Genomic DNA, 25541 nt, shown 5'->3' with positions numbered 1-25541 from the left:
AGCCTGGGAAAAAGAGAGTCTGAAAGAGCAAATGTTTTTCCAGCTGGAAGACCTCACCCTGGGAAATCTGTGGTCTTCATTACACAAATAATCCATTTTCAAAGAGTTTTCAATACACTCGAGTGTTATTAACAAGTCCAACTTTGGGGCGAGTTGGTCTGATGCCAGCCTACAGTGCGTTGGGCAGGTTGATGAGCTCGCGAGGTTAGAGAGGCTCCATTCGGGACCTGCTTGACCCACTGAGCAACGATTAGGCGAGCTGGGACTCTTCAGTCTTGAGAGAAGATGACTCGGAGGGGGTGTAAATCATTTTAAAATGGGAGCGAGAAAGTAAACCCGGAACAGTAATATTTTGGGAACCATCGAGACAGTAGACGGGAATTAGAGTTGAGGTATAGATCAGCCACGATCGAACAGAATGGCAGAACAGGTTTGAGGGGCTGAATGGCCTACTCCTGTTCCTAGAACAAGAGGATACAAGATTAAGAGTTGCACAGGAACAATTTTACGACGTTTTTTTCCTTTATCCAGAGGGTAATTAATGACAGAAACAGGTTGCCTGGAAGTTTGGACCAGGCCAGGACACTGGAACTCCTTTAAGTAACAGCTTGATGCCATGATGGGAGGAGAGTAAGGCGGGTGCTCTGGTGGGACGCGATCGGATTAGGTCAAAAAAGCCCCGGTTATCAGAACCAATTTTGTGATCTTGCGATTCCAATGATAATCTTTACATATTATACAGCGTCTCTTATGTTGGGAGGACACCTCAAAGCGCTTCACAGAGTACACTGCCAAGCGAAGTGACCCCCTAGCATCCAGTCAAAGTAAAACATCCTTTGCAGTGCCATCGGGAGATGCATTTTACCTCGAGTAGGTCTATGTGGGGGTTAAATAAAACAGGCCAGCCAGATCTCGCTTCTTTTGGCAAAACAAAATTCCAGAGAAAAAAAATTGTGCAAAGCTCCAAATTGATCTTTAAGATCTTCACCTACTGGAAAGAATTCTGTGGTGTCAAGCGTGCTGGATCTGGAAAAGCCGGATGCCAGCTTACCCCTGGCAGAACTTTCTTGCAGTAACGTGTCCACCTACAAATACAGTCACTACACATTGTAATAGAAATTTAAGCGTGTCCAATTGGGCGCAGGTTGCCCTCCATCTGGGAAGAACACTTCCCGACATGAAAGGTGCGATACAAATGTAATTTGTTGTTTATTTTGTTATCCTCAAAAGATTGGGGATGTTTGGCAAGTAGAAAAGTAGAACAACATTATCAATCTATTCAGCACCCGTCACTGAGAATCACATCAGAGCTTTACAACAGCGAGTTTCAGAGGGGGAGAGGAAGGGAGTAGGTGAGGGGGGGGTGGGGTGACGATGGTGGGGTAGAATCAGAAAGCTCAGCCTGCACTTAGCCGATCGGAGGAGCGGACGAGTGGGGTTGGGAGGAGATCGGGAAGTGCGAGGGTGTGAAAGGGATTAGTGGGTTTATGTGAAGTAACCCTGGCAGGCAACAGACTTCAATCTGGGCTGAATTATTTTTGTTAGGTCAGGGTATCAAGGGATATGGGGAAAAAGGAAGATAATTGGAGTTGAGGCACGGATCAGCCATGATCTAATAGACTGGAAGAACAGGCTCGAGGGGCTGAATGACCTACTCCTGTTCGTTCCTCTGTATGTAAGCCTGGCCTCCTCCAATGGCAAGCAGGTCCCTGCACACACAGTCCTTCCCATGCTCCTCCATAGCACGTCTTAATAGCTGGACTGGCGCACTTTATCTAAATTAGTCACAAATTGTAAAATATTCTATTAAAAGGCTTACTTAATGATCGTCAGGTCAATCTATTTTACCAGATTTAATTCAGTGCACTTTGGGAAAGGATAAAATAATCGCTCCCAGCCTCAAGGGCAACGCATTTTTCACTTGGCTCTGTCGTTTCCAATTTAACATCATCATAGATCAATGGGGGGGAGGGTTGAAAAAAAAGATTTCCAGTGATCAGGACGTCTTGATCGAGAACTCATCAAGGCTTCTTGATACAAGATGACATCCACTCTGAACTTCAACCACTTGGGATGAGACGATGAAAGGTGGTCCCGTCCGCCCATTAAGGTGGACGTTAACGATCCCACTATTCAAAAAGAGAAGGGAGTTTCTCTCTCCTGGCGTCCTGGCCAACAATCCTATCCTCCCTTCCCCGTCCCCAAAATAAAATTGGTCACTCGCTCCATGGCTGTTTGTGGGACATTGCTGTGCGCAAACTGGCTGTCGCGTTTCGCCCACAAAATACAGTTAATCAACTTTACAGTGTATCCTGTGAAGCGCTTTGAGATGTCTTGGCGACATGATAAGGAGCTGTATCAAAGGCAAGGCTTATTATTATTATTATTGGCTCTCCATCAGCCTGAGGAATTGTTAAATATTCACCAATCATTACTCTTCCCATTATCTCTTTGGTCAATGTTTGTTTTAAACTAGCCAGAAAAGAAAACACGGATAAAGCACAGCCAAGACCACAGCAGAACACAGCTGTTGCAAACTTTCTTCTCCTCCTCCTCTACTTCTATCTTCATCATTTTCTCCCTTTTCCCCACTTAAGCCCGTCTAGCGGGAGCTAACCGGGACGTGCTTTCATAGGCAGAAGTGGACGGGTAGATGAAAGGCAAGGAATTGGAAGGGTTTGGGGTTAGAGCGCGATAGTGGGATTGAACGAAACAGCTCACTCTGGGACCTGGGACAGACTTCATGGGCCATGAATAGTAGCACTCTCGCCTCGGAGTCAGAAGGTTGTGGATTCGAATACCACGTCGAGACTTGAACTCACACAGTCCAAGTTGACAATGCAATGCAGCGCTGGGGGAGTTTGCTACAATATCGGAGGTGCAGCTTTTCGGATGAAAGATTAAACCGAGGTCCCGTCTGCCTGTTCAGGTCGACGATAAAGATCCCATGGCATTATTCGCTAAGAGAAAAGAATTTCCCTCTCTCTCTCCCTCGGAGTCCTGGTCAACAGTCCCCCCAAATAAAGTCGGTCGTTCACTCCACGTCTGTTTGTGGGAATTCCCTGTGCGCAATTGTGCTGTTGTCTTTGTTGACAAATACACGGTCACTCCATTTCAGGGTAAATCCTGTGAAGTGCTTTGAGACGTCCTACCTTGATGTGGTAAGGCGCTATATCAAATGTAAGGTTTATTATTATTATTCCACAATGTAAATTTCTAGAATTCTCCATCCAGTCAAAGTATAACGCTTCACTCACAAGTGCTCGGACTTGGCTTTCGCCAGCGAAGGAATTTATTCTGTAGGTTTCACAAATAATATAGAAAGCGACTTGTAGACTCGATTTTATCATAACAAAACCGATCATGTACTCTTCCCATCCTTTACTTTTTGGAAGATTACACACGCACACACGCAACTAACGAAAGTACATTCCTATTGCTGTTTATTCCTGAAATGCTTTCCATAAACATTTCCCAGGAGCTCGAGTAAAATCCACCAGCTGTAATGAGGAACAAGTACTGTGTAGATTACCAGGCACTGGGGGCGGGGGGGGGGTGAGTGGGGAAGAAAAAAGCACTTCTTCTCCAGAGTCTTGGCCTCACAAGAACCAGTCCACTTCTGGCGCCCTTCGTTTTCCACAATTCACTTTCCGAGAGTCCCAGGTCAGACTCAGAGCAATACTCTGGAGATGGTTTGGAAGGCTGAGAATTTTAATGACATTACCAGGAGTGCCACACACACTCGCACTCTCTCGATTCTCTTTCTATTTCGCAGGACCAACTCTTCGGTACCTACGTTAATAACCATTACTTGTTTGGCGCAGCACCTTTTCATGTCGGCAGGACGTCTCAAAGCGCTTCAACGGCAAATTATATTTGTGCAGCGCCTTTCACGTCACGAGCACGTCCCGAGGCGCTGGACAATCAGGGATGCGCAACCGAGCTGGTGGTTGGGATCAGGAGGGGTGGAGGGCGGGGAGGGCAGGGGTAGGAGGGTGACCGAAGCCACACTGTAAAGTGCAGTGACTGTATGTGTCATTTTTGTAGTGTAGGCAAAAGCGGCATCCAATTTTTGCACCCAGCAATGTCCTACTACAACAGCCATGAAGTTACAGTTAAGACCAATCTGTGTGCCTGTCCGAGGCGGAGAACATGCATTCGGATTTTATTAGAGGATTATTGGCCAGGGACATGGGAGAGAGAGAAACTCCCTGGTCTTTTAGAATAGTGCAGCGGGATCTTTAACATCCACCTGAACAGGCAGACGGGATCTCGGTTTAACGTCTCAATCCAAGGACGGCACCTCCAAAATTGCGGCACACCCTCAGCACGGCACTGTATTGTCAGCGCAGACTACATGAGCTCCATTTCTCAACACGGGGATTGAGCCCACAACCTTCAGAGGTGAGAATGGTACCAACTGATCCTTTAAGAGATCCCGCGACACCATTCGAAAAAAGAAAAGCAACTTTCTCTTGGTGTCCTGGTCAACAATCCGCCCGATATAATAATTGGCCTTTCATTTCATTGCTGTGTGTCACATTCGCCTATGAATACGCAGTCAGTGCGGACTTTACCGCAACGTTGCGAAGCACTTTTGAGACGTTCGATGTAATAAGAGCTTTATCGAATGCGAGGATTATTATTGTTATTGAAATAATTTGCAGGGAACTAAATCTGATTCAACTTAGCATTCCTAGCGTTAATGCCACTGCCGTTTGTGCAGACTTTGATTCCAAAGAAGATCACAGGATTAAGAAGCCGAACTTCTTAAGATGCAAATGAATTCAAAACAGCTGTGGAAAATGTAATTACCAGCACAGTTACCCGACTGAGAATCATTAAGACTCTGAGGCTGTGCCAGAATCAAATTTATCATTAATCTTTGATAACAGAGTTAGCCAAAGAACTCAGAAGTAAAAAAAAAAATCAAAGGAAATTTTCTACGAGATGAAAATCAATTACGGAGGCAAAATGCAGCACCTTAAAAGGGATGCACGTTATGTAAGGTTACATAGAGCTACACAGAGCAATACGATACAGCACGGAAACAGGCCATTCAGCCCAACCAGCCCATTGGCAGTGTTTATACTCCACACAAGCCAACACCCTAGATGAAAATCATATGTTTCACGCACAAAATATACAATATACACTTTACAGTATACTCTGTGAAGCGCTTTGAGACGCCTCAATGACGGGATAAGGCGCTACATCAAATGCAAGGATTATTATTATTTGCTTCATGGCTGTTTGTGGGATGTTGCTGTGAGGAAATTGGCTCGGCCACAGAATACGCAGTCACTACACTTCACAGTGGAATCCTGTGAAGATCCCAACCAGTCTCGCGATGTGATAAGGTGCTGCATCAGATGCAAGGATTATCAACTTGTTCCCGAGGATCTAAGAACGCCCGAACCAGATATCGTCCACATCCTTTGGAACTCCATCCCACATTCCCTTCACCTTGCTCCCTCCCTTGCCTCCTTCAAGACCCTCCTCTTCAACCATGGCTTCAGCCACCCTCCTGCCCTCCAACCCCCACCCCCCCTATTCCCAACCCCACCCTGTCCAGGTCCAAATCCCTGACTGTCCAGTGCTCTAGGACATCACCCAGATGTGAAAGGTGCTATACAAATGTAATTTCGTATTGCATTGTACCGGCTTTTAAGACTCCGGCTCATCTCCTCGAACCATTGCCTCTTCCAGCTCATCCTCTGCCCCTTCCACTGAAACAATGGCAGCTTAATTTCAAAAGAAGTTGAGTAACTTCTTAAGTTTGCCATGCCGGGTTCGATTCCCGGCAGGACGGAACCTTGGGCAAGTTTCCTTACTCCACACATTCGATAATAATCCATGAAGAAACAAAAAAAAAACAATAAATTGGTCACTTCAATCCACGACTGTTTGTGGGACACTGCTGTGCGCAACTGGCTGCCGCACTCTGCCCATAAATATACAGTCAATTTACTTTACAACTTACAATATTCTGTGAGGCACTTTGAGACGTCTAGAAGACGTGAAAAGCGCTATATCAAACACAAGGATTATTAATTTTATTACAACTTACCACATGTTCTCTTATTTTTCGTTAAAAAAGTTTCAAAGTAAAATTATCCTTGCTTTTGGTCCTTAATATGCATAAGAAATACATTAAAAGACACGCACAAGTCTGATCTGTATAACGTTATAGTTGGCAAGTCATATCTAAGAACATATCTAAGAAAAAAAGACCAAGTTCCATCTAGTTTGCCTTCCACCATCCTGGCAGTCACTGGAAGTGTCATGTCCCTAAATATCTGTATCCCGAGATATTATTTTCTAGCAGAAATCTATCTAATTTGTTCTCGAAACAAACAACCTTTTCTGCTTCCACTGTCTCCCAAGTTTGCCCAAGTCCCGTTGAATTTCCTATTATTTATAAGTTTCACAGGGCTCAGACTTTGCATAAATCAGATTAAATGTATGGTCCCAACTGATACGACTTATGCAATTCACTCGGTCATTCAATCCACGACTGTTTGTGGGACGCTGCTGTGCGCAATTGGCTGCTGTGTTTCGCCCACAAAATATACAGTCAATTCACTTTGCAGTATATCCTGTGAAGTGCTTTGAGACATCTTCAAGACGTGATAAGGCGCTGTACCAAATGGAAGGATTATTATTATTATTTGAGGTTTACTGTAGTTTGGTGGCAAAGGGTTAATTCTTCTTTTCTCTACCGCACGTTTTCAGATAGTGTCCCTTTCACAAGGCATGTATATTTTTTGATGGATAATGCCCAACTCATTCAATTTCCTGAGGGAAGGTTCTGCAAATATTCTTCAAAGGTTAGCGAGCAAAGGCTCCAGAGTATAAAATCAACCCACAGTCACCTCTGCCCTTCCAATAGTGTGAAATTTCCACGGTCTCACCAGATCAGAAGCACGATGACATTTGATATCCTTCTCTATTCTTAACCTTGCATCAATCCGCTTTGTACCCATACTTTTTTTTCCGCTCAAAGAGTAAAAAGGCACCGACTATAGTATTCTTCCATACATCCAGTGGAAATTCTGGTTTCTTCTAATCTGCAACTTCACATTATTCTGCTTAGTTCTGTACTTGCGTCCCTCAGCACTCACAGTGCATGCTGTTCCTCGACAAATACAGTCATTACATAGAAACAGAAGTAGGCCAGTCAGTCCCTCGAGTCTGTTCCCACCAAGTCCAATTACCCGCCTTTGCCCCATATCCATGTAGAGTGGAGTCCTGTAGCTCAGTGGTTAGAGCACTCGCCTCGCAAGCGAGAGACCTGAGTTCAATCCCCGGCCAGGGCGAAATGTTGGGCAAGTTTCCTTACTGCACACGCCTCTGTTTACCGAGCAGTGAATACGAACTCAGTTGTTAGTCAATTGGTGGATCCCTTTCCCCAGGGGTAATAATTCCTTCAAAAAACTAATAATAAATTGGTCACCTCAATCCACGACTGTTTGTGGGACGCTGCTGTGCGCAATTGGCTGCCGTGTTTCGCCCACAAAATATACAGTCAATTCACATTACAGTATTTCTTTGAAGCGCTTTTAGACGTCTCGAAGACTTAATAAAGCGTTATATCAAATGCAAGAATTATTACTATCCCTCAATACCATGACCTAACAAATATCTATCCACCTCAGTCTTGAAGATGTGAATGGATCCAGCATCCACAGCCTTTTGCGGGAGAGAGTTCCAGATTTCCACTATGCTTTGGGTGAAAAACTGCCTCCTAATTTCACTCCTAATTTTAAGATGATGCCCCCTTGTTCTGGATTCCGCCACCAGAGGTTTCTCTGTCGCTACCTTATCGAATCCCTTTATTTTAAAAGACTTCAACAAGATCACCGAACAACCTTCTAAACGCAAAGGAATAAAGACATTTATGCAACCTATCCTCATAATTTAACCCTTTAGCCCTTTTATGTTTGACAGTAAAATTCTATCAAGGATTATTATTAAAAGCTCTCTTTCCCACCCCGTTTTTTAAAAAAATTTACAAATAGCATGAACAGCAGGAAAGACTCTGAACTGTCCCACCAAGTCAGATTTTTCCCATCAGCTCAAAATCACAGGCTAATACCACAGCATGGATGGTTCAATATAATAAGCCTTTTGGAGACTGTGTAAGGTGCCCTTAGCTGAGAGGGTTTGACTCAGTTATGACAACTGAAAGAACTCTATGTTAAGCGCTCTGGGACGCTACCCTGAATGAAGGGCGCAATATAAATAACAATCTTGTTGTTGTTGTATGTTTCCATTCATCATTTGCGACGAGTTGGACAAACGGATTCACTCCAGGGGGGAACGGGGAAAGGCATATCAGAATATTTCCCAAGCAAAATTTCTGAGATGAAACACACTGCCCAGTTAGGGGGATATTTAGGGTAGAAAATTGAAGGGGGATGCCATGCATGCTCACACACATTGCTACCCATGCACATCTGCATTACATCCTGCTATGTGTTGCAATATCGGAGGTCACTGGGGAAAAAAAAGTTTCAAAGGGCTTTGTACAAATTTTTTGATGACAAATTCTTTTGCTTTCTATTTATTTTCATTGCAGCCACGTTTATCCTCATAGGTCGCAGGCTAAAAAAAAGCAATGTTTATTTGCATATTTTACAAATTTAAATTTAAAAAACAAATTTATTTCCTATATATATATATATAAAAAAACTTTCCACAAGTAGTGGACTCTCCTTATACCCTTTAACTATTTACTGCAAGGAGCAAAACAACAGCATGCATTTATATAGCGCCCCTCACTCAGGGTAGCGTCCCTGAACAACAAGTTTAATGTCACTCGGTCCCAGGCAAAGAACATACATTCAGATTAATATTATTGCAGCACGTTTTGCATCAGTTGTCAGATAATCTTTTTTGACATTTCATTGCCCAAGGAACCCCTTTGTACCAACAAGAAACTTCCTGGTGAATTCAGAAGAGAAAGCGACTGAAATCGTAGCTGGTTCTTTGCTATTTTCCATGCCCATAGACCTACTATGCTGTATTGGGCCTGAGCCTCAGCCAAAGAATTTGTTAATGCACCTAAAGATTTATCACTGAAGAGGTTCATTCAATCACAGCTTAAAAAACACCCATAGAAGCAACAAACTCAGCTGTTTCCAAGTTTACAAATAACTGCTTTCTAAAAGGAACATCAAGGAAACTGGGATATCCTCCCAAAGTGAAATGCTCAATTTGTTGTTGTCAAAATGTCCAGCGATTGCTAATATCAAAAGCTTTATCTATCCTTTCAATAATGTTTGCGTATTTTTTTGTTTAGAAAAGGCGGCCTACTATATATACTACGCACCTTCCACAATGCATGTAGCAAAACTGCTAAGACGCAGGTTAATATGTTCACAACTGCCAGAGAAGGATGCCTGCGCAGAGGTGTGCAGATCAAGATAGTGTCCTTGCAGACTACTCATACTTGGGGTCCCCAAGTCTTGGCTCTTGCCGACCTGCCCCAAAATCTCTGGAAGTAGGTAAGCAGGGTACCATCCATCAGGGGGCAGGCGGGGGAGAAAGAGAGTGTGCGCTCCTCGACAAACAAACACAACCCATCACATCTGTGGAACATTTCAGTAGTTTTGTTTGGAGGCTGTTAAGCATGGTGAGGGGCTTCCCTGTGAATCAGATACCCAGCCGACCAAAGTCAAACACAGCACAGCATTGACAAAGACCTGCTCACCACTGAGTCCGGTTATCAAAAACGCAGTAAACTTTAGGGTTTTTATGGGGCGTCAACCCGGGAGTCTGACACAGGTGGCAACACATTATTGTGCTCAATAGTATCCCAACCAAACCTATGCATGGAAATGTCAGTGTCTGGAATTAAACTCACGCTCTCCTGCAGGACCTTCCTAATTCCAGAGAGTAGTATAAGAACCAACCAAGGCTTTGGGACCCCCATAGTGTGCATCGGGATACTAACCAGCTAAATCCGCAAAGCTTGCCATTATTAGGATATGATAAGCCACTGTGATCCACATTCCGAACATATTGTACAAAAGGGAACAACAAAATTTGTAATTACTGGTGCTCGCAGTACTTCCCTGAAGTGGGAAGCTGAATGCTGCTGATAACCAGCTCTCTCTGCACCATCTGCTGGAATCCCAACAAACTACACGAGCCGATCTTTCATCCAGTGTTTTGTAACACAATACTAAGCAGTGAACAGGAACAAACCCATCACTGAGCTGGCTTTCAATACTATATAAATGTACAGTTTTCACCATTACAGACCGTGCTTAATTCACTCAGCAGTACGCACGCTGAAAGTGAACAATAGTCTGATGTTGTCAAGGTGCAAAAACTTCACAACATCACAACATTTAAACTACGGCTGCTAATATTTATTTTATAAACTGCATGCTTAACCCAATAATTTAACCAGAAAACAGAGAAGTTGCAGTGCACTTTGAAAATCAACTGCCCTTTAAACTAGTGGGTGGGAAACAGCAACAATATTCCGATAGATGCTTCAAAAAGTGCAAGAAGGTAGCTTTAAAATGAAACAACTTCACTTATCCAGCAATGAACAAGTTGCATTTTCGGTTTACATCGCTAAAGTCTTCCAAAACATGTTGGGGAAAAAAAGGATAAAACAAAGGTACACAATGTTGCTAATGCATTGGTCTGTGTCATGTTATAAGGAAATAGAAAATAGAGGCTGATTTTAGTAAATTAACACATACATTGAACCCCTAAGCCTTCCGACCGTCAAGCAAATGGTCCCTTTGTAGATTTGCAAAAGCTTTTAGGGAATCATACGCTTACCTGGTGCTGTTTAGTACAGCACATAAACAGTCATAACGATTAAAAAAAATACAAAACTGGTTAGTTCCACCACTGTTCACAACATTGCGTTTACTTAAAAGAGTACTCAACAGTGAGTCCTCGAGGTCCGATAACTAGAAAGTGTGTGTATGAGGAACAAATAGGCGGAAAGTTTGTGTGTGAAAGAGAACCAACTGATGCATTTCAAACTCGAAACCATTTGTCATGAAGTGTGTGTTCCCCTTCCTCTCCCCTTCCCTTCCACAGGTGAATGGTGTACACTGGTTCATGTTAGGATTACATTGCATCAGTTTGTACCCCAGTCCCCACCAGGCAATGGATAAGAATGAGTGGCTGAACACGGCATCACAGTCTAATGTACACACACACATTCCACCAGAGGTCACTGGATAAGCATTAGGATCCTTCTGTGGGTTTATCCCTTCCCCTGACTGAGGGGGTGGGGGGGGGAGAGGAACTGGTCAAACCCTAACGCCCCAGGCATTCAGCAGTGAGAAGGCCAAGCCAGAAAGTGGTGGCCTTTCCTGCCTCTCTGTGTGTGTGTGTGTGGGGGGGGGGAGGGGGGGGGTTGGGGGGTGTGTGGTGTGGGGGTTGTGGGTGGCGTGTGGGGTGTGTGTGTGTGGGGGGGGGGTGGCGTGTGTGTGTGTGGGGGGGTGGCGTGTGGGGTGTGTGTGTGGGGGGATGATGTGTGTGTGTGGGGGGGGTGTGAGTGGGTGTGTGTGTGGGGGGGTGGTGTGGGGTTGTGTGTGGGGGTGGTGTGGGGGGGCGTGTGTGGGGTGTGTGTGGGGGGTGTGTGTGTGTGGGGGGGGTGGTGTGGGGGTTGTGGCTGGCGTGTGTGGGGGGATGATGTGTGTGTGGGGGGGGGGTGGTGTATGTGGGTGTGTAGGTGTGTATGGGGGGGTGGTGTGGGGTTGTGTGTATGTGTGGGTGTGTGTGGGGGGTGGTGTGGGGTTGTGTGTATGTGTGGGTGTGTGGGTGTGTGTGTGTGTGGGGGGGTGTGTGTGGGGATGTGTGTGGGGTGTGTGTGTGGGGTGTGTGTGTGTGTGTGTGGGGGTGTGTGTGTGTGTGGGGGTGTGTGTGTGTGTGGGTGTGTGTGTGGGGGGGTGTGTGTGTGGGGGTGTGTGTGTGTGTGGGTGTGTGTGTGGGGGGGTGTGTGTGTGGGGGGGTGTGTGTGTGTGGGTGTGTGTGTGTGTGTGGGGTGTGTGTGGGGATGTGTGTGGGGTGTGTGTGTGGGGTGTGTGTGTGGGTGTGTGTGTGGGTGTGTGTGTGTGTGTGGGGTGTGTTTGTGGGTGTGTGTGGGTATGTGTGTGTGTGTGTGTGTGGGGGTGTGTGTGTGTGTGGGGGTGTGTGTGTGTGTGGGTGTGTGTGTGGGGGGGGTTGTGTGTGGGGGTGTGTGTGTGTGTGGGGGTGTGTGTGGGGGGGTGTGTGATTGTGTGTGTGGGGGGGTGTGTGGGTGTGTGTGTGTGTGGGTGTGTGTGTGTGTGTGTGGGGTGTGTGTGTGTGTGTGTGTGGGTGTGTGGGGGTGTGTGTGTGGGGTGTGTGTGTGTGTGTGGGGGTGTGTGTGTGTGTGGGTGTGTGTGTGTGTGTGTGTGGTGTGTGTGTGTGTGTGTGTGGGTGTGTGTGGGTGTGTGTGGGTGTGGATGCACTGCCCTGTACACAGTGAATGTGGGGCCTGCGTGTGTCAGGCACCAACTCACCTGGACTCTGGCGACTTGTTTCTTCTTCCTCCTCCTGTTGCTCTTGCCGCCGGTGCCGCTGTTGCCGGTGGTGCCGGGCTCGGGGCTCCCCGGCTCCGGGGCTGGTGAAGTGGCCTCGGGCTCAGACTCGCTCTTCTTCCTTTTGGCCATGGTCTCGGAGCAAACGAATCGATAGGGGGGAAAAAAAAATGTAACTGATATCACAACAAAACGGCCACAGACGTCTGACACGACCGGAGCGGGTGACCGGAGCGGCCCCGAGTTCCAGCTGATCCCCGGCTCCCCGCCGTGACCGCAGCAAAACCTCCAGCCGCGCACACGTGGGGCGCGGGCAACCTAGCGTGACTGCTGGCGCCCGTCCCGCCCTTTCACCCATTGGTCCGGCCTGCCGCAGTTCTCGCTCCCTATTGGTCGCGCGTGCCGTCCGTCACCAGCAAAGGCGGGAAAGGGGCGGTCGGTCGCCATCAAGTTCGGTTGAGAAGCAGGATTCGCCAGTGGCGGCTCTGCGCAGGCGCACGCGTGAACACACCGCCCCCCCCCCCTTCCCATTGGCGAGTCGGAGCTGACCGCGCACGTGCGCTGCCTCCCTCCGCCCTTCCGCTGGAAGCGACCAGGGCAGGCGTGCCGGCGCCGCGGTGCACTCCGGGAGTTGGAGTTTCCGCCGCAGCGCAACCGTTCGAAGGCGATCCGAGGCGGGGGGGCGGACTTGACGCGACGCACTGCGCTCTGGGAGTTGTAGTTCCCGCCACGGGGCTTCTCCAATCAAACCCGGCAGAGAGAAACTACAACTCCCCGCATCCTGCCCTGGCATGGTGGTGGGTGAGCTGGAGGGAATGGAAAGAAAATAAAACTGCCGGTGTTCTTGGACAGAACGCAAAGCTTTGCTGACATTATATTAAAAAATATCTTATCGAGCAGACACCGATATTATATATATATATCACGTGTGTGTGTGTGTGTGGTGAGGGGGCGGGGCGGCGGCGGAGGAGGGAGAGAGTCGCGCGCGGGGACAGGAATAACGGTCACATCCGGGCGGCTCGCGAGTCAAACGGGAACAAAATGGTGGCTCGTCACAGGCAGCCGTCGCCGCCGCCACCGCCATCACCACCATCGTTATGATCGCCGCGCCCGACGTGGTGGCCCTGGCGCGCGAGGATGAGTGCGCGGAGCCGACTCCTCCGCCGCCGCCGGTGGTGGTGTGGCCGCCCTCTTGCCAGTCGCGGCCCGAGAACCCCTGGTGCCAGGCACCGTTCGAGCGCGATTTCATTATGATCTCCGAGTTCTCCGAGCAGGTAGGCCCTCAGCCCTTGTTAACCGTCCCCGACCATGCCCGCCTTAACTTCGATCTCAACTATTTCTCTCTCAGGATCATGTCGGTGGATTACCAGGCCTCCTTCGTGGGGCACCCGCCCGGCACGGGCTACCCCAAGCTCAATTTCGTGGAGGACTCCAAAGTGGTGCTGGGCGACTCGAAGGAGGGGGCCTTCGCCTACGTCCACCACCTGACGCTGTACGACCTGGAAGCCCGGGGCTTCGTCAGGCCCTTCTGCATGGCTTACATCTCGGCGGACGAGAACAAGATCATGCTGCAGTTCCAGGAGCTCTCGCACGAGTTCTCCCGGGCCTCCGAGTGCCTGAAGACGGGCAACCGCAAGGCCTTCGCCGGCGAGCTGGAGAAGAAGCTCCAGGACCTGGAGTACACCCGGAACGTGCTGCACAACGAGACGGAGATCCAGAAGAACTCCAACGAGAAGGGTTACTACACGTCGGTGGCCATAGAAAAGGCTAACGAGCTGGCCAACGTGGAGCGCTGTATCATCGAGCACCAGGACCTTTTGATGCAGGTCAGGACTTACTCCCACAAGAAGTCGAGGGAAGCGAGTTACGTATCTTACGAGCCGGATTGCGACGCGGAGCAACCCGAGGTAGGGTTGGAACAATCCCTGGATCCGGGCGGGCTGCCCGCAAAAGCCAACTGGTCCAACAGAAGGTCAACCTACACCCCGAAATTCACAAGGGCTAAGTCGGCAAAGTGCTTTGAAAAAAAGCTGAAAACATTAGAGGAGCTTTGTGACGTTTATTTTTTTACTCAAACCCTAGAACAACTTGGTAACCTAGAGAAATCGTTTCGAGGCGACGTGTGTTACCTGCTAACCCGCCAAATTGAAATGAAACTTCTGCAACAGCAGCGAATCACCTCGTTTCTCTTCGAGGACTGCGTGGCCTTCAGCGACGAAGAGCAAACCGAAAAGCAGCGGCACGGCTACAAACCGCTTCCAAGTCACAATATTCTCAGCCAAAATGTTGTAGAAGATCCATGTGAGTCCAATGTGGCAGCCAGTTTTGAGTCATACAAGTCTTGTGTGGAGTCTGTGCCAATTAAAATGGAGCAACAAGTGAACATAGAAAGTTGTCACCAAGCAGTGGCGGATTCCATCCCTTGTAAAAATCTTCAAGCGACTTTAGATCTACTCGATATAGAAGGGAAAGAGAAGGGGAGCATCAGCAGTGGTGAAAGTATTGAGGTGCTGGGCACAGAAAAGTCTTGGCCAAACCCAATTTTTGCCAAGTCTGAGAGCCAACCAAGTTTGCAATGCCAGTATCCAGAAGTTGTCAAGAGGAAACTTGTAGTAACCAAGAGGACAAACAGTGAGGACAGCATTGAGGTCCTCTGTACCACAGAGTCTTTGATACCAGAAGATCTCAAGGCCTCTTATCCAAGTGCAATATACGAAGAAGAGCCTGCTGTGAACAATGTTGAAGAGTGTGGGCTCCGTGCAGATGCTATGCAACCATTTACAAGTCCACAGGATGCCAATGAATTCAGCAATACCAACATTATAAGCAATCCTGTCACACTGTCTAATTTACCTGAGCCTGTAGACTCTAGTTGTTGTACTGGGAAAGAAAGCCCAATCTTTACTGAATCTAGACCTACTCTTGTGACTGAGTACAGCGATGGAATAATCAATGTTCCACCGCAACGTAGCAAGTCAGTAGACAAAATATCACCTGGAGATTCTGTAATGCAGGGGGGAGAAAATGGATTAACTAATCTAACTGCTGATCAAGTCTTGACTAGCTGTGAAAGGGAGGACAGCAATCTCCCTGGCAATGGAGAGTCTGGTCAGCTTCTACTGGAAGACTACTTGGATAGCATGAGTTACATTAGTACATCCTGGTGTTCTGATAGAACACCATCACCAGCGTTGCCAACCAGTCCAGCAAAGAGGCTCCCTGGAAAGCGTAAAAAGCAGTGTGGGAAAAATGCATTGTGGTTTATTAGGCAATATTCTTTTGCTCAGCAGGCAATCTTTTCTCTGTTGTCTGGACGGACACTCGTGGTAGTAGGTGAACAAGAAGGAAAGGTCAAGAAGCTTATCCATGCTCTGTCAATGTTTGTTCCCAACTCTGGTAGGGGTGAAGACCCCATAAAGCAATGGGTGACATTCCCTTTGCACATCCACCATTTACAAACTTGGAAACTTATCGGAGTTCAGAGGTGAGTTATGTGAAGGTTGTAATTTGACAAGTGTCTCAAAGTTCAGTTTGTCCTGGAGTTGATCCAGAGTAATTCAGTTATAAACTTGCTGCTTCGGTTTCATGCCAGCTAAGATGTTTTGATGTTGGCATGAATACAAAGTTATGGAAGATTGTACAGAAGGAGTCTTGGTTTGGTCTGCAACCTCACTTGTACATGAGGACCTTTTGTACATTGCTACCTTATTCCACTTTTGGTGCGCTAATTTTCTCTCCTTCCCAGTTTTGTTTTAGGTTCCATAAGGACTCCAAACAAATGCTGATGAATTAGTGTTTCAATTAAGTTTGATACTGGTCTGCCTTTCATAATCCTTCAAGTACTGTACATGCTGTACTCAAACTTGAAAACTCTGCCTCATAATAAAACTAAAGATAATGCCGTTGAAAGTTCTTGATGTGCTTTCTCGACAGCAAGTTATGCTTTTCATGAGCTATCATCAGTCTGTATTTGAGAAACTAAATGCTGTTGCGATGACACAATTTGGGAGCTAATTTAGACTTGTATGGTTTCACAGTTGGTTGGATTCACATTTTAGGGAAGTGTCTATGATGGTGCCTAACTTCTGCAATCGTTTTCACTTTACATCACAACCATATGACACATCCATTTATAACTTCATGCACATCATGCATTGACCAGTCTTAGGGTGTGGGGGGGAAATAATATCCCTGAATTTGATGTAGATACAAACAACATTTATATAGCAGGGTAGTGCCTCGGAGTGCTATAATGCGATGTCTCAAATATTATTATTTTGTGTTTCAAATCGATGAGTGTTTTTACAAGAAAATGGAAATGTTATTTTATGCACACCCAAGGGTCCACAAACAGCAATGACGCAAATCACCAATTACACTGTTGATTAGTTCACAGGAGAAACTCTTCTCTTTCTTCTCCAGGGTAAGTATTCTTTTTTCATTTCCATTCCTTACCTCTTCCCTGTCCTCCTCCTTTGCCCCCTATCCACCATCCCCCTCCCTCTCTGGCTTGGTCTAAACATAGCCATGAGCTATATCTTCTCCCAGTCTTCTCTCCTTCCTGGACTCTCCCACAGCCTCCCTCGGCTCCAGCCTGGGCACCTCCGCTGGGCTCACCGAGGCACTCGGCGACAGAGCAGCCACCCCAACTGCCCCATCGCCCACCTGCTCCGCAAGGCCCGCCTCTTACAGGTAAACCCTGATTCTCTCATCCAGATCCTTCCCAATTCTACCCCCATATTCAACAGTTGTTTCTCTACCCCACAATCTACAACCACCCCCGAACCCTTTCCTGCCTGTGCCCCCACTAGCATTACTCTCCAAAATGGCTGTTCCCTCTCAAATAAAGATCTTACAATCCATGACCTCAACCTGGAAGAGTAAATAAACGTTCTAGGGCTCACAGAAACCTGGCTATCCCCCGGTGACCCCGTCCCCTCGTCAAAGCCTCCCCGCCTGGTTACACTTTCACCACACACCCCACCCCAATTAATCGGCGCCATGGTGGCCATCATACTCTGGCTAGTTCCCCTCTTGAGGACCTCACTCTCTACCATCCCAACTCTCTACAAAATCTCCTGGTTTACCGCCTCCCCCCAACCCCCCAATCCTCCTGGCTCCTTCCTTGCGGATATGTCCTCTCATCCTTGTCTCTGCACAAAACGCCTGCTCACAATGGGCGATTTCAACCTTCATCTCAACTTCGCTTACACCTCTTGACACAGTCGATCATGCCGTGCTCCTGCACTGCCTCTCCTCACTCATCCACATTAGTGGGACCGCACTCGCATGGTCTGAGTTCTGCTCCATCCTTGATCCCCTTCTTTTCTTTATGGAGTCCTGTAGCTCAGTGGTTAGAGCACTCGCTTTGCAAGTGAGAGACCTGAGTTCAATTCCAGGCAGAGGGCGAAACCTTGGGCAAGTTTCCTTACTCCACACAGAGCCTAATAATAATCCCTCCAAAAAAAACCAAAACAATAATAAATTGGTCATTTTCAATCTACGACTGTTTGTGGGACATTGCTGTGCGCAATTGGTGGCCAATTCACTTTACAGTCAATTCACTTTACAGTATATTCTGTGAAGCGCTTTGGGACGTCCTCCCGACGTGAAAAGCGCTATATCAAATGCAAGGATTATTATTATTATTTATTATTTATCTACATGCTGCCTCTTAGCACTGTCATCCGCAGACATGAGGTCAACTTCCACATGTATATGGATTACACTCAAATCTACTTCTCCAGCTGCGACTCCCAGTCTGCTTTTGTCCTGTCCGCTTGTTTGACGGACATCAAGGATGAGTGCAAATTTCTTGCAGCTGAATGTCAGCAAGACGGAAGCCATATTTTTTGGCTCTCGTCAAAGTCTTTATCCTGCGGGTCTGAACTCCTCAACCTTCCTGGGCTCTCTCTCAGACTCACCGAACCCTTTGTGCAACTTAGATGTCAGATTCGATCCCCAGCTTTTCTTTTTCCCCTACATCCATCCCCTGACCAGGACTGCTTTCTTCCACCTCTGTCGCATTGCCCGCCTTCATCCATACTTCACAACCCTCCCTCTCCTCCTGGCTCGACGTCAGACTCCACCATTGTGAAGCGCTCCGGGACACGACAGCACGTGAAGGGTTCTATATAAATGCTAGTTGTTGTTTTCAAACAAGTGTCCTTCGATTTCAGTGTCTGCCGGAACAGATAGACAAACTTATCATTTCATCCACCAATGCTTCTCTTCTAACCCCCCTCCCCCAATACTGCACTAGAATGTTAGCCTAAACTGCAATCTTAAAATCCTGATCTGAAGTCTTCTGATCCAGACATGAGACCCAGAGCCAAGCCAAATAGAAACTGACTACAACTCACACAAAGATCAACTTGTTGGTAGTAAACAAACTTAGGAACAACTTGTGACATTTTTTGCTGGTGTGTCAACCAATTTAATTTATGGAAGCAAACCTGCTGGAGGTCAGCCCGGATACATTTGGAGATCTGGTGAGGAGAAACCTGACACTGATCTGCCAGTAAAAAGTACATGGTGAGACCCAGTTGAGCAGTTCGAATGCAGTTTTATATACTCAACCAGCTCTGGCCTAAAGTGATGTAAAGGACAAGGAGAAGGGTGGGGGAGGCTAATGTATACACAGAAATGAATTACAAAGTTGATGTCAATACTGCCTAGGGTCAAGTGCATTCTATTATAATTTTTTTTAGCAAACTTTGGGGCTTCAGTGTACAGAGGACAACAACAAGATTATATTTGTATAGCGCCTTTCACGTCGGGAGGACGTCCCAAAGCGCTGAACAGAGTATAGCATTTCAGACCCGAGCTGGGGTCAGGAGGGGAGGGGAAGGGGGGTGACAGATGGCATGGTCGAAGAGGAGGGTCTTGAGGCGGGACTTGAAGGAGGCTAAGGAGGGGGCGAGACGGAGTGACTGGGGGATGGAATTCCAGAGGTTGGGGTCAGAGTGGCTGAAGCCTCTCCCGCCAATGGTGGGGCGGGTGGGTCGAGGGGCGTGGAGCGGGCCGGAGCCGGCTGAGCGGAGGGAGCGGGTGGGTTGGTAGGGGGTTAGGAGGTCGCAGAGGTAGGGTGGGGCGAAGCCATAGAGGGCTTTGTATGTGAGGACCAGGATCTTGAACTGGATCCTCTGAAGGATAGGGAGCCAATGGAGTCGGGCGAGAGTGGGGGAGAGGACACGGGCTGCAGAGTTAGTTCTGGATTATCTGTAGCCTGTGGAGGGAGGAGTTGGGAAGGCCGACAAGAGGGGCGTTTGCATAGTCGAGCCTAGAGTGATGAAGGCATGAAGAAGAGTTTCAGCGGCCTGAGGGGTGAGGTAGTGGCAGAGTCGGGCGATGTTACGGAGGTGAGGGAAGGCAGAGCGGGTCATGGCTTGAATGTGGGGGAGGAAAGACAGTTGAGGGTCGAACAAGACACCGAGGTTCCTGACTGGCTGGTGAGTTGTAGTATGCAACCATGGAGTACAGAGGTACGTGGAGTTGTAAATGTGGAGCTGGGCAAAGAGCGGGTGAGTGGGACTAGTTAGATGGATCTTCCAAAGATCTGAACATGATGGGCCGAATGGCCTCCTTCTGTGCTGTAATATTTTATGATTCTAATGTACTTGTTTGAGCTGTTATGTATTGCAGTTGACCCCTAAGCTCAAGACTGATGTTTGTATTTGCATTCCAGCGTAATGTTGAGGCAGGCATTCACACTGCACGTAAGCTGCACGGTGTTCTGTTCAGAATGTACAGGTAAACGTTTTCTTTCTTTGACTTTTCTAGAATAATTTCTCCTGTGGGCTCCAGTGTGCTGCACTCACTGAATCGCTACAGTCGTTACATTAGTATCCTAGACTCTGATAATAAGAGCTTGCGCTGCCCGCCTTATCGAGGACTGCTGATCACCAGGATGGCCGACCACAGAACTCAGATAAAGAGGGGCAGCACCTATTACATGCACGTCAACAATCTGCTGACCAGGGTCTGCTCCAAGGCCTTCCTCTACACCTTCTGTCATCACCTGCACCTCCCTATTGATGGGAGAGAGAGCGAGGAATCTGTCGCCTGTCGAAGGTTAAACTTTTTAAAGCACCACTTGGGGTTGATGAATGACGATGGCAAGATTGTACAGTACCTTGCGGAGCTGATAAAGCTGCACTACCTGCACGAGCCCGCAAAGGGCTTGAATCAGGTTCTACGGTTCGCCTACGTCTCCAGCATTGTGTGCAAGATCTAGTGCCGCCACAACCTCTGTGTCTCCCACTGAAAGTGTTTTTTTTGTGTGTGTTTGGGTCACAGAAAAGCATGCTTCTTTTCCCCCTGTATTCTATACTATATTGCTGTAGCAATATCTATCTGAACATCCCATGAATGAGTAAAGGAAGGTGTTCATTGTTACAAATCATTGCTTAACCTTTCAGCAATAGTCTGAAGCATGAATTCATAAGAATTAAGGTTGATTAGAGTGGGTCTTTTGCTAAATACTTTGGTCTTCAACATTTTCTTTAAATGAGGAGACTTTTAACAAAAAAAATGCCCAATTTGAGAAGAATTTGAGCATCTTTTCTGGGAAACCTGGTGCACTTTCCTGATGTGGAAGTGAAACAAGCTGATATTTTCAGTTTCTTTTTCAGGAGACTTTGTTCTGGGGTTCTGGCAAAGCTAGAGAAGGATTGTCTAACAGCAAGCCTGGGGTTGCTGAGCGGCTATGACCAAGTGATTAGATACTGAATTGCCTTTTTTCATACAGTCCTGTGAATTGAAGTGATCTTTTGTCCATCTCCGTTGCCTAACTTGAACCACTTTGCACTTGAAGAGACTATGTGAAGAGGAATCAAATTGCTGGGTGCCAGGTCAGAGGTAGAATAAGTCCAGTATCTACTCTATAAATTGTTCTCAGATGAAGAAAGCTCCCTCTAGAATAGAATTTAGGGTTTTGGGTGGCAGGCAGTAGCTTGGGGTGGGGTGGGGAGTCAGGATACTGTACGGTAAAGCCCATGTTGTCCTTGTCAAGAGTAAGCCACTCTTACTGTGATTAACAAAAAATAATCAAATCACTTGCCTCAGATTAAGGAGGTTCTGTTACTGGAGCAGGGGGAGGAACAATGGGTTGCATACCTCTGTGTTGTGCCGTTTCATGTATCGTGATACATGTCTCTGTTTTATCTGTAAAGCATCGAAAAAGTCCTTCTCTAATTGTTTACACTGCCTGGTCTTGTAGTTTGCATGCTACCAGTGTAGGTACAATTCTAATACTGGACGAATTGTGCCTACACCAGGACAAGTCCACTTTACATGGTATCCATTTGATCACGAATAACTCAAATGCATTCCAGGTTAATGGGGGAACGGATGTCTACACTCCTCGAGATGGGGGGGAAGGGAGGGAAACTATTTTAGCATTCATCGCGGCTTCCTGTCCATGCTTGAACTGGATTTGGTCCAAGTCATTGGTGTGGTATAACTGTCATTGTCATGTAACCAAGATTTCCCAAATCTCAATCGGAAGTGAAACTGGGATCTTGATTTTCAGATAATGCTTCTTGTTTGAAAGACTTGCAATTTCTCAAAAGCTGCTTTTAAACTTAAGAGTGACAATCTTAACTTATTGTAACATAGTGGGAAGAGGGGGTAAGAGGGGTAGGAGGGATTTAGGTAAATTGGATACTTCTACACGTGAAAGCCAAATGAACAGGTGAATTATCAGCAACTGTATGTACAGGATAGTATGTACAGGTGATGTGACATAATATAATACTTCGGCCCATTGAATTGGGGGGAGGGTGTATATCACTGACTCACTTGTGCCTTTTGTTTTAAAAAAAAAATCCATGCATCTCATTTGTTTGATATTCTGCAATTCATAGTGTACTGTTTAAAATGGACTAATGTCGAGAAATGGTGGGTGAGTGGAGGGGTGGGCAGGGGAGAAGGAGAAAAACCTTAATGACCTTAAAAAAAACACTGCACCTCTTCCCACAAGTCGTCTCTGTGCCTGGTTTGATAAACCCGTTTGTAGTAGTACTGCAATATATTTTTTAACCCTTGCCAAATCCCGTGAGAGTAACCAACACTTCTGTACTTAATATTGTTTGTTAATAAATGTGTTTCTTTTTCGGAAATACGAGGGTTTACCAAATTGACTTTTTTTTGGAGGGTGGGGGGAGGAAGAGGTGACAGAATTGTCACTGAACGATCCTGAACGAAACCCAGTAACAGTGTAACCTCCATCCTTGATGTGAAGGAACCGATCATTCGTTTCTACGTGGGGTTCTAAAGTACCCATTCAGCGTATTGACCAGAACCGCTGACTTCTGTAACCAGTTTAAGCATGTACCTGGCCGCTTGTATTCAGTCTTCTGGAACCAGTCCACTTGTGTATTGGGGTATTGTGTTCCCTTCCTGTCACCTTGTTGCAACAGCAGCAACAGAGTGACTGGACAATGTCATCTGAAGTTGGTCATTGCGTGTTCACTGTGTGTACTTACAAGCCACCCAATAGCTGTTTAGCTGGGAGTTTATGCTTCATTTTGCTGTGCGCAATTGGCTGCTGTGTTTTGCCCACAAAATATACAGTCAAATCACTTTACCACATATCCTGTGAAGCGCTTTGAGACGTCTCAAAGACGTGATAAGGCACTATATCAAATGCAAGGATTATTATTATTGGGTCCGAGTAGCGAGTTGTCTTATTTTTGGATAAGAATAACCAAAATATCTAGTTGGCACAGACTGTGAGTTACTGTGACTTCATTCATAAAATGAATTTGTAATTATTTCTGATAGCATGTTTTTAAAACTGGAACAGTTTCCTGTGAGAACCTTTTAATTTGTTCAAAAGTACTGTGAATGTAATTGTGTATGCTGAATGTTTTCCCCTCCCCATTTCAGAATAGCTGAGTATACCTATTTCTCCTTTACCCAATACACGTCAAGAAGACGTGAAAAGTGCTATATCAAATGCAAGGATTATTTATTATTATTACACCAAATCAGCAGTCCTGTAAGGCTTTTGATGGATAGAACCAAAGGTATAACTGGAACTTGATTTCATTTACAAACAGCAGGTTTGTACATTGGTTATAGGACGTTTTACTAACTGTCTTGGGCAGTGTTGCAGAGCTCCTTGAGCTCGCTCACTAAGTCTGCTGGACCTTTATGGCAAATTTGGAGAGTAGAGGGCCAGACACTCGAGTCTATGGAATGTGATGCCCACATTTCACCTGAATTGATCTCACCTCAAGTTACTTCACTTCACTCAAAATCTACCGTGCAAGGAAGTGACCCAACACCAATCTGACTTGGAGTTACTTTGCTTTTCAAGTTCATGGAAGTGTTTGGCAGTTTCCACCTGTTTAGTAGGCATTTCCCATGGGTGTCCGCATGCCATTTGCGTACAGTAGTAGCTGCATGCAGGAAACATGGTGTTTCATTCGTGACACTGTGAACGTGTCTTGAATTTTACTTCACAGTGTGTCAGTACATGTAACTGGTTAAAGGTAGCTGAGGTCCCCTTGCATATAAGCGGCTGTATGAAGTGGGTCATTGGCGTGCATGTAGTACTGTATAACCTCCTACCATGGTTTACTTTTCAGGGATAGAATTTAAATGATCTGGTGATTTTGAGGTATTTTGTTTGAGAATTTTTTCATACATCCAACTGACGAGAATTATCAATGTCTGAAGAAACAGCATTGTATCTACTTAACTGTCCCCAAAACATGTTTGCTTGCTTATCTTTCTAGCCATTTAAAAGAAATATATAGTTATTATAAGATGGATTGTTCTGTAATTATTAGTGCTACAATTGATGAAACTGTATTGGAATTTTGCAGCACACTTCCCAGTTGAAATGGCTGCTATAAATTTTTTTGGTTAACTTTTGCCATCTCTTACCAGTCCGACATCTATGCTCTATTGTACTGACTCACTTGGCCTAATGGCGCAGTGGTGAAAAGTAGAGCAACACTAAAGCATAGTGCCAAGAGGGTCACTGGGGCTGTGCTGTGTTATCTGACCTCAGTTAGAGCTCTCTGCAGTTGATCTCAGAACTGAGGGAGATAAACTGGTTCCATGGCTCCCACAGTGACCTGATCAGACCTATGATCCAACCTAAGAGTGTGCGGTCCTGTTGGATGCCACTAAATGCCATTTAAAAACACTTACCTTGGGTTCACTCTGTAAACTGTATCCTCACTTTAATCTCTCCTTCAGACTTCTTGATGGCACCGTTCCTGACATGTCAGAAAGAAGGACAGCAAATAACTATTTGCCATTCATGTTTCGAGGGAGTGCAACTAACCCTCTTAATTTAGATTATTAGGCACAGTTTGAGCTGCAAGCGTAAAGTACAATTTCAATCGTGTAAATTTATCCCCTTTATAAATCAAAGCACATGCCAGACTGGAACGTCTGCGATAATCTGCAGACAGGATTTGTTTGCGGGACTAGTGGGTTCTTAATGTATTGTGATAATGTTCATCTGACTGGACACGTTACCATAATGTTTAAAATTATTCCCCCGTTACTGGAATTGCTCTGAATTTTTATTTTTTAAGTTTTTTTTAAAAAGTGCACTTTCTTGCTATTTTAATATTGCACAAAACCTGAATTATTTTAAAAATGCTCAATGTTGTCTTGTGTAAAAAAACATTGGTGTATACGTTGTTTTGAAAATGTACAGTCCTTTGTTGTCTTGGAAATGTCGTGCCTTCCACTGGCCATTGTTCAAACATTGTAGACTTTAATAAACCATTTTGCAACTCACACGTCTTGTAATTTCCATTTCTTGTGAAAAAAAAGTCCTTTCTCATTCTGGCTTATTCCGAACTCAAAGTTTCCTTCTAGTGTCACTCTAACACCCAGTTGGAAGTTGGGAAGAAAGTTCTGGGGAAATATACAGCTATATTTCAGGAAAAAAAACTAAAACGAGCCACATTTGCCTACGAGTACAGTCACTACACTTTCCTGTAAATTGTACGAAGCTCCCTGAGACGTCTCAAT

The 25541-nt window shown here is 46.1% G+C and overlaps 2 protein-coding genes across 2 annotated transcripts in view; one reads left to right on the top strand and one right to left on the bottom strand.

Annotated features, from left to right (window-relative positions):
* LOC103185138 (uncharacterized protein C7orf50 homolog) overlaps positions 1 to 12874 on the bottom strand; it is a 100224-nt gene extending 87350 nt beyond the window's left edge. Inside the window, exon 1 of the mRNA XM_007903501.2 lies at positions 12522 to 12874. Coding sequence (XP_007901692.2) covers positions 12522 to 12671 — 150 coding nt within the window. The 5' untranslated portion in view covers positions 12672 to 12874. The remainder of the gene's footprint in view (positions 1 to 12521) is intronic.
* Positions 12875 to 13636: 762 nt separating this feature from the next.
* On the top strand, positions 13637 to 25304 carry smcr8a (Smith-Magenis syndrome chromosome region, candidate 8a). Its single transcript, XM_007903537.2, has 2 exons — positions 13637 to 16023; positions 20322 to 25304. Exons 1-2 carry the CDS (start codon positions 13637 to 13639, stop codon positions 20773 to 20775), a joined length of 2841 nt encoding a protein of 946 aa, XP_007901728.2. The 3' UTR covers positions 20776 to 25304.
* The last annotated feature ends 237 nt before the right edge of the window (positions 25305 to 25541 follow it).

Source organism: Callorhinchus milii, unplaced genomic scaffold (assembly GCF_018977255.1).
Source record: "Callorhinchus milii isolate IMCB2004 unplaced genomic scaffold, IMCB_Cmil_1.0 Scaffold16, whole genome shotgun sequence".
NCBI lineage: Eukaryota > Metazoa > Chordata > Chondrichthyes > Chimaeriformes > Callorhinchidae > Callorhinchus > Callorhinchus milii.
This window is presented reverse-complemented; position numbering and strand designations above follow the sequence as displayed.

Bases quoted from the DNA above. Each gene is read 5' to 3' on its own strand.
- smcr8a (XM_007903537.2), top strand. From the start codon at position 13,637: ATGATCGCCGCGCCCGACGTGGTGGCCCTGGCGCGCGAGGATGAGTGC. The intron at 16,024-20,321 runs GTGAGTTATGTG...TGACTTTTCTAG, and splicing joins AAACTTATCGGAGTTCAGAG to AATAATTTCTCCTGTGGGCT.